We start from the raw sequence: 12,847 nt of genomic DNA on the forward strand, positions 1-12,847 counted from the left end.
CCCCCTGCATTGGGAGTGTGGAGTCTTATCCACTGCGCTACCAGGGAAGTCCAAAATATACCGTCTTAACCACTTTTAAATGTACAGTTTAGTAGAGTTAAGTACATTCATATTATTGGTCAACCATCAGCACCATCTGTCTCCAGAGCTCTCTTAATTTTGCAAAACAAACTGTCACCATTAAACAACTCCTTATTTCCCCCTCGCTGCAGCCACTGGCAACCACAATTCTGCTTTCTCTCTGAAGTTGACTATTCTAGGTACCTCTTTTAAGTGGAATCATACAATATTTGCCCTTTTCTTTTTTTGAGCCATGCCAGGTGGCTTGTGGGATCTTAGTTCCCCGACTGGGGATTGAACCTGGGCCCTTGGCAGTGAAAGCGTGAAGTCCTAACCCCTGGGCCACCAGGGAATTCCCCAATATTTGTCCTTTTGTGACTGGCTTATTTCACTTAGCATAATATTTTTGAGATTCATTCACATATCATGTGGAAAATTCCCTTCAGTTTTAAGGCTGAATGATCCATTGTGTGTATATACTGCATTTGGTTTATCCATTCATCCATCAGTGGACATTTGAGTTGTTCCCACCTTTTGGCTGTTGTGAATAATAATGCTGTGAACGTGGGTGTGCAAATATCTGCTAGAGTCCCTCCTTTCAATTCTTTTCAGATTATTTTATTTGAGGAATTATGTAGTATCTCATCATTAAGACCATACAGGAAACAGACAGTTTAGATTTTAAAAACAAATTAAGAAAAAAATCAATAAACCAATAGGAAATGGACAAAGGATTCTGAACAGGCAGTTCACAGAAAAGGAGATCAAAATGAATAGATGCTTAGCTTCCCTCATAAACGGAAATGCAAATAAAATACGTATTTCACTTATCAGACTGACAGCTAACTAAAAGTGTGTTAATATTCTGTGAAGGGCAAGGTTGTGATGATACGGGGGCTTATACACAGCTAATGGAATTGTAAATTGGTTCAGCCACTAGAAAGGGGCATTTGTCATTACTCATCAAAATTAGAAATGCATGTACCCTTTGACTCAGCAATGCCCATTTTGAGAATGTTTCGTATAGATATTTTTGCACAAGTGTAAAAGATAAATGTGCAGGATTAATCCTTGGAGTATTTTTTGCAGTTGAAAAAACTTGGGAGTAACCTAAATGTCAGTCAGTTTGAGGACTAGTTCTATAAATTGTTATGTCTATACAAGTCCTATGCAGCCATAAAATATTTAAAAGCTCCTGACATGGCTGTGGATAAATTTCTAGCATGTATTATTGAATGCAGATATAAGGAGTAGAATCACATATATAGTATGCCATCATTTGTGTAAGGAAAGAAAAGAACGTATTTGCTTGTATATGCATAAAATATGTATGGAAGTATCTATAAGATACAAATAAAGCTGTTGTCAGTGGGAAGGAGAATGACTGGCTGGAGTGGAAAGGAGACTTTCAGTGTCTTCCTTTTTGTACTTTTAAGTATCATCCATTCAAAAATTAGGTGAAAAAGATATGCATAGAAAAATGCAAAGGGGATTACTAAAAATGGAAAAACAGTCCTAAACCAATGACTTTTAGACCCTTGAACAAACCTCTTAAGAAAATATCAGTAAGGTTGAACCTCAAAATCAACTTGTGAAAAAACGTGAAGACGAAAAAAAAGCCTTTAGGATTGATTTAGACTAAAAAGTAGTGTAAGAAGGCCTACTCCTTGGGTATAGTAATAGATTTCTTTCTTTTGTTTCCTTCTTTCTTCCTTCCTTCCCTTCCTTCCTTCCTTCTTTTTGTTTTTTTAAAATAAATTTATTTATTTATTTTTGGCTGCATTGGGTCTTCGTTGCTGCGCACGGGCCCCCTGCAGCTGCGGGGAGCAGAGGCCACCCTTCCCCACGGTGACCTCTCCAGTTGCAGAGCACGGGCTCTAGGCGCACGGGCCTCAGCAGTCACAGCACGTGGGCTCTAGAGCACAGGCTCAACAACTGTGGTGCACGGGCCTAGTTGCTCCGCAGCACGTTGGACCCTCCCAGACCAGGGCTGGAACCCGTGTCCCCTGCATTGGAAAGTGGATTCCCAACCACTGCGCCACCAGGGAAGCCCCCTCTTTCTTTTCTTTTCTTCTCTTTTTTTCATCTTTTAGTAATATATTTGTTTTAACTTTAAATCCTAAACATTTTTAAACATAAAAAAGAGAAAAATAAGTAGTGCTCCTTATCTTTGTGGGTTATGTTCCAAGACCCCCGGTGGATCCCTGAAACTGCAGATAGTACCAAACCCTAATTATTCTCTCTTTTTTTCCTAAACTTTATAAATTATAACTTATAAATTAGGCACAGTAAGAGATTAACAATAACTAATAATAAAATAAAACAATTATAATCCTATAAAAGTAGTAAAAGTTATGTGAATGTGGTTTTTCAGTCTTAAAGTATCTTACTGTACAAACTCAATCCCTTTTCCAATTATGCACGTGGCCATAACTTTTGCAGTTTGAGGTATGACAGCAAAACTAGTGTGAATTTCTATTTCCTTCTTCACAGTTTCACAGATAGGTTTTTTTCTTACTGTAGATCTTAGCAACCTCAGCATATGATTTTATTTTCTTTCCTTTTTAAGTGGGGAACTTTCACGTCTTCACATAAAGGAAGCACTTTATGGCTTCTCTTTGGCATATCTGAATTGCCAGCATCATTACTCATGTGCTTTAGGGCCTTATTTAAGTAAAATAAGGGTCACTTTAACACAGGCACTGCAATACCTCAACAGTTGATTTGATAACCAGATGGCTACTAAGTGACCAGCAGGCAAGCCAGGGGAATTCGATGAGAACAGTGCATTATTCCTCCCTCTTTTCAAAATCATCCTTCTTTTCCTCCTCTTCATTAATAGAAAAAACAAAAATTACTTGTTCCAAAAACATTCATACAACTCAGAGGTGTATAAGCTAATAAGTGAAAGTATTCCTTATCTTACCCCATTCCTCCTCTGTTTGATTGACAAGAGTATATCTCCTTACTGACAGTGTATTTTGATTTCAGCGAGACATTTCTCAAAGTTCATGACATTCTTGAATGTGAGCTGGATAGGTTTGTAACTGAAAAGTTTTACCTGTGGGTCTCTGTCTTTGGTCAGTGTCTTATATTCTTTTTTTGTCTTTGTTTTTACAAAAATTGCACAGCACACAGCTGGGAGAGATAATATGTTGGATTATCGAATGTTTAATGTATATAAATGTAAAGTCCTACATTTATAATAATATAATGTATTAACTTCTGCCTCAAACATTAGATATACAAGTACAGGATAGAGAAGACCTGATTTGAAAGCTCTTGATAATTCCTAGGACTTTGTAGAAAGAATTAAACAAGTAGATTTTGTCTTGGTGTCAGTGTCAGTAATTAACTTTTTTTTTGATGGGCAGTTTGGTTATGGCTTTCTAGAATCTTAAACATATTTATTTACTTGGAATAATTGTCTCAAGAATTTTTCCTAAGGAAATACTTCAAAGACATAGTAATTTAAAAATGAAAGATGTTTTTAGCTGTTTTCTTTGGGATAGTAAACAATGAAAACATAACAATAGAGAAAAGATTCAATTGTGGTATCTACATGTCAAGATTCAAGTGATTAATGTGATTCTGTGGCTGTGTAGAAAAATGTTTACAGAATGTTAAAAGAAGTAGAACAGAAATTATATATCTCTATTGTAATAAAATTCTATTTACATGTTAATGAAATTTGAAAGGGCATTTAAAACTTTTGAAAACTTTTTTAGGGTAATGTAATTATAGTGAAATTTAAACATTTTAATTTTATGATCAGAAAGTGATAGTAACTAAAAAATGGCTACAGCGTTTATTTCATTGTAATCTTAATAGCAAGCAACAGTCTTTCCCATGAAAAGGGGGAAAAATGAAATGTAATATTAGGCTACATTATTAGATGTGTGATGTTCAGACCACTGAACGCACACACAGGTCAAGTCACATTTGGAACGGGGTTTTCAGTTTTAGGTATTGTATTTTAAGAAAAGGATCAGTAAATGAATTATGGAGGTGAACTTGGAATTCGCATGAGCATGGAGCTGGTAATGTTTACCCTGGGAAAGGGTTTTAGGAGGTGGGGACAGGAAGAGGAGAGAGGAGAAATAATAACATAATAGTGGCCTTCAGATATTTAAATGTCAGCTGGAAAAGGGAATAGTTTGATTCTCTATAGTTGCAGAGGGCAGTACCAAAATCAGTGGGTAGAAATGATAGGTAGGGTGGTATATTTCTTCTCTTTTTAAAGAACTATTATTCAGCAAGTGGAGTCACTTAAAAATAAATGGGCTGTCTTCATTCATTAGTGAACGTGTATTGGGTTGGTCAAAAAGTTCGTTTGTTTTTTTTTGTATGATTGCTCTAGTAGCACTTAGTTGTCTTTAACTTCATTCAAAACAATTTTGTTAGATTGTATGTGACAGCTGTCATATCAGTGTGCATTTAAAAAAAGACTTATAAATATTGGTGAATTTTTGTGTTTGTCCATTTTAATATTGAAGATGGAAGAAAAACAACATTTTCGGCATATTATGGTTTATTATTTCAAGAAAGGTAAAAATGCAACCGAAACACACAAAAAGATTTGTGCAATGTATGGAGAAGGTGCTGTGAATGAATGAACGTGTCAAAAGTGGTTTGCGAAGTTTTGTGCTGGAGATTTCTCGTTGAACGATGCTCCACGGTCAGGTAGACCAGTTGAAGTTGATAGCGATCAAATCGAGACATTAATTGAGAACAATCAACATTATACCATGCAGGAGATAGCCTACATACTCAAAATAAACCAAATCAAGCATTGAAGATCATTTGCCACCAGCTTGGTTACATTAATCTCTTTGATGTTTGGGCTCCAAGTAAGTTAGGTGAAAAAAACCTTGACCGTATTTCTGCATGCGATTCTCTACTTAAATGTTATGAAAACGTTCGACTTTTAAAACAGATTATGACAGGCTATGAAAAGTGGATACTGTACATCAACGTGGAATGGAAGAGATCATGGAGCAATCGAAATGAACCACCACCAACCACACCAAAGACTGGCCTTCATCCAAAGAAGATGACGTTGTGTATATGCTGGGATTGGAAGGGAGTCCTCTATTATGAGCTCCTTCCGAAAAAGCAAGCGATTAATTCCAACAAGTACTGCTCCCAGTTAGACCAATTGGAAGCAGCACTGGATGAAAACCATCTAGAATTAGTCAACAGAGAAGGCATAATCTTCCATCAGTATAACATAAGACTACATGTTTCTTTGATGACCAGGCAAAAACTGTTCCAGCTTGGCTGGGAAGTTCTGATTCATCTGCCATATTCACCAGTCATTGTACCTTTGGATTTCCATTTATTTAGGTCTTTACAAAATTATGTTAATGGAAAAAATTTCAATTCCCTGGAAGACTGTAAAAGGCACCTGGAACAGTTCTTTTTTCAAAAAGATAAAAAGTTTTGGGAAGATGGAATTATGAAGTTGCCTGGAAAATGGCAGAAGGTAGTGGAACAAAAAGGGTGAATACGTTGGGCTTCCCTGGTGGCGCAGTGGTTGAAAGTCCACCTGCCAATGCAGGGGACACGGGTTCGTGCCCTGGTCCAGGAAGATCCCACATGCCGCGGAGCGGCTGGGCCCGTGAGCCATGGCCGCTGAGCCTGCGTGTCTGGAGCCTGTGCTCCACAACGGGAGAGGCCACAACAGTGAGAGGCCCGCGTACAGCAAAAAAAAAAAAAAAAGGTGAATACGTTGTTCAATAAAGTGCTTGGTGAGGGCTTCCCTGGTGGCGCAGCGGTTGCGCGTCCGCCTGCCGATGCACCCGCATACCACAAAAAAAAAAAAAAAAAAAAAAGTGCTTGGTGAAAATGAGAATTGTCTTTTATTTTTATTTAAAAACTGAAGGCACTTTTTGGCCAACCCAATATATTTAAATAAAAGGCTTAACCAAGGCTCGGTTGGCACCTGGATGCCCCTAACCAAGGAACAGTGACATGCCACTCATAACTAAGTGAGCATCTGACTTCAGGACAGTTTGACTAGACACTAACTGAGAGGGAGGGCTTGGGTTGGGGGTAATCGAAGTGGCGGTGTTAGCAACAGGCCATGGAGGTCCAGGGTGGACCAGTAACTGGCATCAAGTGGGTCTAACAACAGAATATAGGGACTTATTGGGTGACTGGCCAGAGGGAGAGAGAACCAAGGCATAGGTCACCAAGACAAGGATCCAGTTTCTGAACCCTCACAGAAGATCACAGTGTCAAGAAACAATTATTAGAAGGGTTAAGAGACTAGACAGGATCATCAAAAATACATGATGCAGGGACTTCCCTGGCGGTCCAGTGGTTAGGACTCCATGCTTTCACTGCCGAGGGCCCAGGTTCAGTCCCTGTTTGGGGAACTAAAATCACAAGCCGTGCAGCAGGGCCAGAAAAACCCCAACAAAACAAAAACATGATGCAGAGCCAATTAATTACTGACCTTATATACCTTCTACCTAATGATCTCAGGTCCTGTGGGCACGACATAGAGATGGGAATGAAAATAATTGTTACTGGGCTTCCCTGGTGGCGCAGTGGTTAAGAATTTGCCTGCCAATGCAGGGGACATAGGTTCGAGCCCTGGTCCGAGAAGATATCCCACATGCTGCGGAGCAACTAAGCCCGTGTGCCGCAACTACTGAGGCTGTGCTCTAGAGCCTGCGAGCCACAACTACTGAAGCCCACACGCCCTAGAGCCCGTGCTCCACAAGAGAAGCTTCCGCAGTGAGAAGCACGAGCACGACATAGGTTCGAGCCCTGGTCCGAGAAGATATCCCACATGCTGCGGAGCAACTAAGCCCGTGTGCCGCAACTACTGAGGCTGTGCTCTAGAGCCTGCGAGCCACAACTACTGAAGCCCACACGCCCTAGAGCCCGTGCTCCACAAGAGAAGCTTCCGCAGTGAGAAGCACGAGCACTGCAATGAAGAGTAGACCCCGCTCGCCGCAACTAGAGAACGCCCACGCACGGCAACGAAGACCCAAGCCAGCCAAAGAAAATAAATAAATTTATTTTAAAAAAGTAATTGTTACTAGAGATCAAATAGGATCGAGCAGGTGAAGGAACTTTATAATTCATGAATTACTTATGTATGTTAAAGGAAAATGAGGACGACTTCCTAATGTCTTCTTTCCTCACTTCTGCCATTTATGCCACTTGGTTTCCTAATCACCAGTTGACCACTGACACGTTCTTCTTGCCAAGATATTCTCGCTGTGAGCCTGATCTGCAAGGTGGTCCCCTTAGGCCGAGCCCTGGCCCAGAGCTTCACACTGACTGTGGGGCCTGTTTGTGAGTTTCTGGGTTTGCATAACCCCCATGGACTCTGGTTCATGGAACCAAGATTCGGCTTACTATTGATACTTTAGCTTCTTGTAGGAATGGTGCTCTACAGTGATCTTACCAGTTTTTCTCCTCAGGGGCTAGAACTTCACCTCTGACCACAGGCTTATGATTAGGGCCCTACCTACTGACCAGACCTCTTAGCTGCTGACTCCACTTGTGTCTAAGCTTACTAAAACATGGCTTCCTCACACCTGCCTCACCCTCCTATTGACTTTATCATGAACTTGTCTGAATTGTTTTGACTTTTCCCACCAATTTGAGGTTCTGGGCTGATTTCCCTTTTGCTTTTCAACCCTACCAGGCAAGTTTAGATCTAGATGTTGGCCCCTTCCTGACTGCCCTGTCCTCCCATGTTTATCTTTGTTTGTTTCCTTTTGTTGGTGGTGGTGGTTTTGTCCTCCGGTATTTAAACCGTCAAAATTCAGCCCCCCCGCTTTTTATTGCGATATTCACCTTATTTTGGTGTTCTAGAACCAAACACAATATCTCAGAGGTTTGCCTGTATTTATTTATTTTTTAAAGCAATATTTTAAAAAAATATTTATTTGGCTGCATCAGGTCCTAGTTGCGGTGCGCAGGGTCTTCATTGCGGGGCACGGGCTCTAGAGCACGTGGGCTCTCTAGTTGTGGTGTGCAGGATCTAGAGTGCACAGGCTTAGTTGCCCTGTGGCATGTGGGATCTTAGTTCCCTGACCAGGGATCAAACCTGCGTCCCCTGCATTGGAAGGCAGATTCTTAACCACTGGACCACCAGGGAAGTCCCAATCAATATTTTTTTAAATTGAAGCATAGCTCATTTACAATGTTGTGTTAATTTCTTCTGTACAGCAAAGTGATTCAGTTATACATATGTATAAATTTTTTAAAATATTCTTTTCCATTATGGTTTATAATAGTATATTGAATATAGTTCTCTGTGCTATACAAGTAGGACCTTGTTGTTTATCCATCCTATATATAAAAGCTTACATCTGCTAACCCCAGCCTCCCACTCCATCCCTCCCTCAACCCCTTTCACCTTGGCAGCCACCAGTCTGTTCTCTATGTCCCTGATTCTGTTTCAAAGATAGGTTCATTTGTGTCATATTTTAGATTCCACATATAAATGATATCATATGGTATTTATCTTTCTCTTTCTGACTTCAGTTAGTATGATAATCCCTAGTTGCATCCATGTTGCTGCAGATGATATTGTTTCGTTCTTTTTTATGGCTGAGTAATATTCCATCGTATATATGTACCACATCTTCTTTATCCATTCCTCTGTTGATGGACAATTAGGTTGTTTCCATGTCTTGGCTATTGTAAATAGTGCTGCTGTGAACATAGGGGTGCATGTGTCTTTTTGAATTATAGTTTTGTCTGGATATATGCCTAGGAGCGGGGTTGCTGGATCATATGATAATTCTATTTTTAGTTTTCTGAGGAACCTCCATACTGTTTTCCACAGTGGCTGTACCAACTTACATTCCCACCAACAGTGTAGGAGGGTTCCCTTTTCTCCACACCCTCTCCAGCATTTGTCATTTGTAGACTTTTTAATGATGGCCATTCTGACCCATGTGAAATAGTACATTGTAGGTTTGATTTACATTTCTCTAATAATTAGCACCTTTGAGCATCTTTTCATGTGCTTACTGGCCATCTGTATTTCTTCTTTGGAGAAATGTCTCTTTATGTCTTCTGCCCATTTTTTCAATTGGGTTGTTTGTTTTTTTGTTGTTGAGTTGTAGGAGCTGTTTGTAAATTTTGGAAATTAAGCCCTTGTCAGTCGCATCATTTGCAAATATTTTCTCCCATTCTGTAGGTTGTCTTCATTTTGTTTATTTGCTGTGCAAAAACTTCTAAGTTTGATTAGGTCCCATTTGTTTATTTTTGCTTTTATTTCTATTGCACTGGGAGACTGACTTAAAACATTGGTACAATTTATGTCAGATAGTGTTTTGCCTATGATCTCTTCTAGGAGTTTTATGGTGTCATGTCTTAAGTCTTTAAGCCATTTTGAGTTTATTTTTGTGTATGGTGAGAGGGTGTGTTCTAACTTCATTGATTGATTACATGGGGCTGTCCAACTTTCCCAATACCACTTGCTGAGTCAGAGGAGGAAAAGCCAGAAAGGATAAAAGAAAACCAGGTTTTCCTCTGACTCTTTCTTAGGGATTTCTTCCCTTTCTCTTTTAAATATTATATTTCCCCAGGGTTCTGTCAGTGACTCTCTTTTTCTTTCCACCCTCTTTTCTTTGCACCTAATACACTTTCAGTCTCATCCACTGTCATGGTTATTAGTTATAAATTGTGCTGATGACTCCCAAAAACACATTTCTAGTGAAAACGTGTCTTTTGAACTATAGTCCTAAATCCATCATGACATTCTATAGGCACCTCAAACAAACTCTCTTCCCTCCCAAGCCTGGACCTCCTCTTGTATTACTCATGTTGGTGTCTGGCACCACCATATACCCTAGACAAAATCTTGTCTTCCTAGTCTTCAATTTTACCATTTCTATCCATTTAATCTCCAGACCCCATTCTAGCTCTTAACTTTCTCTAAAATCCATACCCTTCTCTCAGGTCTAACTGCCACTGGACTGTAAGCTTCTGAGGCAGGAATCATACATTTAGGGTTTACTGTGTGCGATGTGAGGTCCATGCATTAGCCAGCATGTGGTCAGTGCTTAGTATGTGTTCAATGAATGGATGGAGGCGAGTGCCTTGGCTCAAGCTGTCATTGTTTTCACCCGAATTACAGCACTATTTCCCTAACTGGCCACTCTGCTTTTAACTTCCTTTCAGTGTATTGTCTATACTGCCACTGGTGTGATACGTCTAAAATACAGAAAAATCTGTAAATAATTTAATGTGTATTTCTGTGAAATATAAAGTCTTACAAAATGTCGTAACCACTATACCATTACCACAGCTAAAAATTTAACAATTATTCTTTCCCTTTTTTTCCCAAAATAAATGGATTTTGTCTTTGCCTTACAGGAAACAATTATTCTTGAATATCATCAACTATCTAGTCAGAATTCAAATTTTCAGTTTTCTCATAATTTATTTTGAAAGTTATTTACAGTTTTTAAGAATTTAGGTTCTAAATAAAGTCTGTACATTGCAGTTGGCTTACATTTCTCTTGTTTCTTTTAATCTCTTTGTTTTCCTTCCATCTCACTCTTTTTCATCTGTTGAAGAAACCGACTTGTTGAAGTGGGAGTTGGACCTAGTGATCATTCCTAAATAGATGATACTTTTCTCTTAGGCTCCTTGTTTTTAGGGTTCTGAAATTTTCTTTTTCCTATTTTTTTTTCTTTTTTTTTTTTTTTTTTTTTGCTGCGCCATGCAGCTTGTGGAATCTTAGCTCCCCGACCAGGGATCAAACATGCGCTCTTGGCAGTGGAAGTACAGAGTTCTAACCACTGGATTGCAAGGGAATTCCCTGAATTTTTCATTGTACATGTTCCTTCCTGCATCTGTGGATTTGTGTTTCTCCTTCCTGGAGAGAGAACGATGCCCATGTTGCCTGTTTCCTTTCCCTTTTCTCTGTAACCTTTATCCCCCTCTCTTCTATTCTCCTTCCCTTCCCACCCTCTTCAGTAAATGATAGAATACACAGTCATGTGATGTGAGCTAACTGGAGTTAAGCAAGCTTTTTTAAAAAAGGATTAAATTATCAAAATATAGTTAGAGAGTAAAGTCAAATTCTGAGGGTCTGGTACCTAAACCTTTAGGTTCTTCCCTTCACCAAAATGTGAAGACTGAATTCGATAGAAGTGTTGACCTCATGAATAGCTACGTAAAGTTAAAAAAAATATTTTTAAAGAGTTTTACTACGTCCTTGTCAATGTTGTGTTTTCTTCCTAGATCTCCTCATATTTTGGATTCTGGCAATGTTATAATGAATGACACTTTGACATCAGATGTCATTGGTCGGAGAGTCGAAGTTAATGGAGAACACGCAACAGTGCGTTTTTCTGGCGTTGTCCCTCCTATGGCAGGTAATTTATGATTTTGTGTGTGTGTGTGTGTGTGTGTGTGTGTATTTTGTAGTTGTTTCTGGGTAGGCTTCTCAGCAGTGCTTTGTAACACCAGTTTTGAGGAAACTTAACAACCAAGTTATACATACCTCTGATATATAGTTGTTTTATTTCTGTGACAATATCCTGTGATATCCATGGCTTTATTTGATTACACACTTATCTAATTATTCAGTGTTGCTATTTTATATTAAGTCAACCTTAAAATATCTTCTGAGTAAACTTTAAACACTAATTAAAAATCTTGAATTCCCATAATCCTAAGCTCAAAAATGAAGTAATATTTGTGGAATTTCTCTTATCATTAATCCATGTGTATGTTGTAGTTTAAATTGATATAAATACAATTCTGTGTTACCGTTTTTAACTTATGATTTGGTATATATTTATCTGTGTTTCTGTAGCATCATTTTACTTGTATTTCCCTTTTTATTGAGATATAATTGACATATAATATTAGTTTCAGGTATACAACCTAATGATTCAGTGTTTGTATACATTGCAAAACGATCACCACAAAACGATCACTGCTTCACATATATCACCACACATACTTATACATTTTTGAGAATTTTAAGATCTCTCCAGGACTTACTTATTTTATAGCTGGAAGTTTGTACCTTTTGATCCCTTTCACCCATTTTAGCCACCCCCCATCCTCCACCTCTGGCACCACCAATCTGATCTGTTCTCTGTATCTGTGTGTTCTTTTCTTTCCTCCTAGCTCCCTCCCTCCTTCTCTTCCTTCCTTCCTTTCCCCTTTCCTTCCCCTTCCCTTCCTTTCTTGTTTATTTTCTTTTTATTTATTTATTTATTTATTTTGTGAATTTTGAGTATTTATTACTTTTGCATTTATATATATATATTTTAACATCTTTATTGCAATATAATTGCTTTACAATGGTGTGTTAGTTTCTGCTTTATGACAAAGTGAATTAGTTATACATATACATATATCCCTATATCTCCTCCCTCTCGCGTCTCCCTCCCACCCTTCCTATCCCACCCCTCTAAGGTGGTCACAAAGCACCGAGCTGATCTCCCTGTGCTATGCGGCTGCTTCCCACTAGCTATCTGTTTTACATTTGGTAGTGTATGTATGTCCATGCCACTCTCTCACTTCGTCCCAGCTTACCCTTCGCCCTCCCCGTGTCCTCAGGTCATTCTCTACATCTGCATCTTTATTCCTGTCCTGCCCCTTGGTTTTCCATAACCATTTTTCTTTTCTTTTTTTTTTTTTGGATTCCATATATATGTGTTAGCATACGGTATTTGTTTTTCTCTTTCTGCCTTACTTCACTCTGTATGACAGACTCTAGGTCCATCCACCTCACTACAAATAACTCAATCTCGTTTCTTTTTATGGCTGAGTAATATTCCATTGTATA

The 12,847-nt window shown here is 38.8% G+C and overlaps 1 protein-coding gene across 2 annotated transcripts in view; it reads left to right on the plus strand.

Moving 5' to 3' along the window:
• Positions 1 to 12,847, plus strand: part of TBCE (tubulin folding cofactor E) — a 121,433-nt gene that overhangs the window by 26,379 nt on the left and 82,207 nt on the right. For both annotated transcript variants that reach the window (XM_024115741.3, XM_024115740.3), the window contains exon 2: positions 11,287 to 11,420. In XM_024115741.3, the coding sequence (XP_023971509.1) occupies positions 11,321 to 11,420 (100 nt within the window). In that variant the 5' untranslated portion in view covers positions 11,287 to 11,320. The remainder of the gene's footprint in view (positions 1 to 11,286; positions 11,421 to 12,847) is intronic.

This window comes from Physeter macrocephalus, chromosome 20, assembly GCF_002837175.3.
Source record: "Physeter macrocephalus isolate SW-GA chromosome 20, ASM283717v5, whole genome shotgun sequence".
In the NCBI taxonomy this organism is placed as follows: Eukaryota; Metazoa; Chordata; class Mammalia; order Artiodactyla; family Physeteridae; genus Physeter; species Physeter macrocephalus.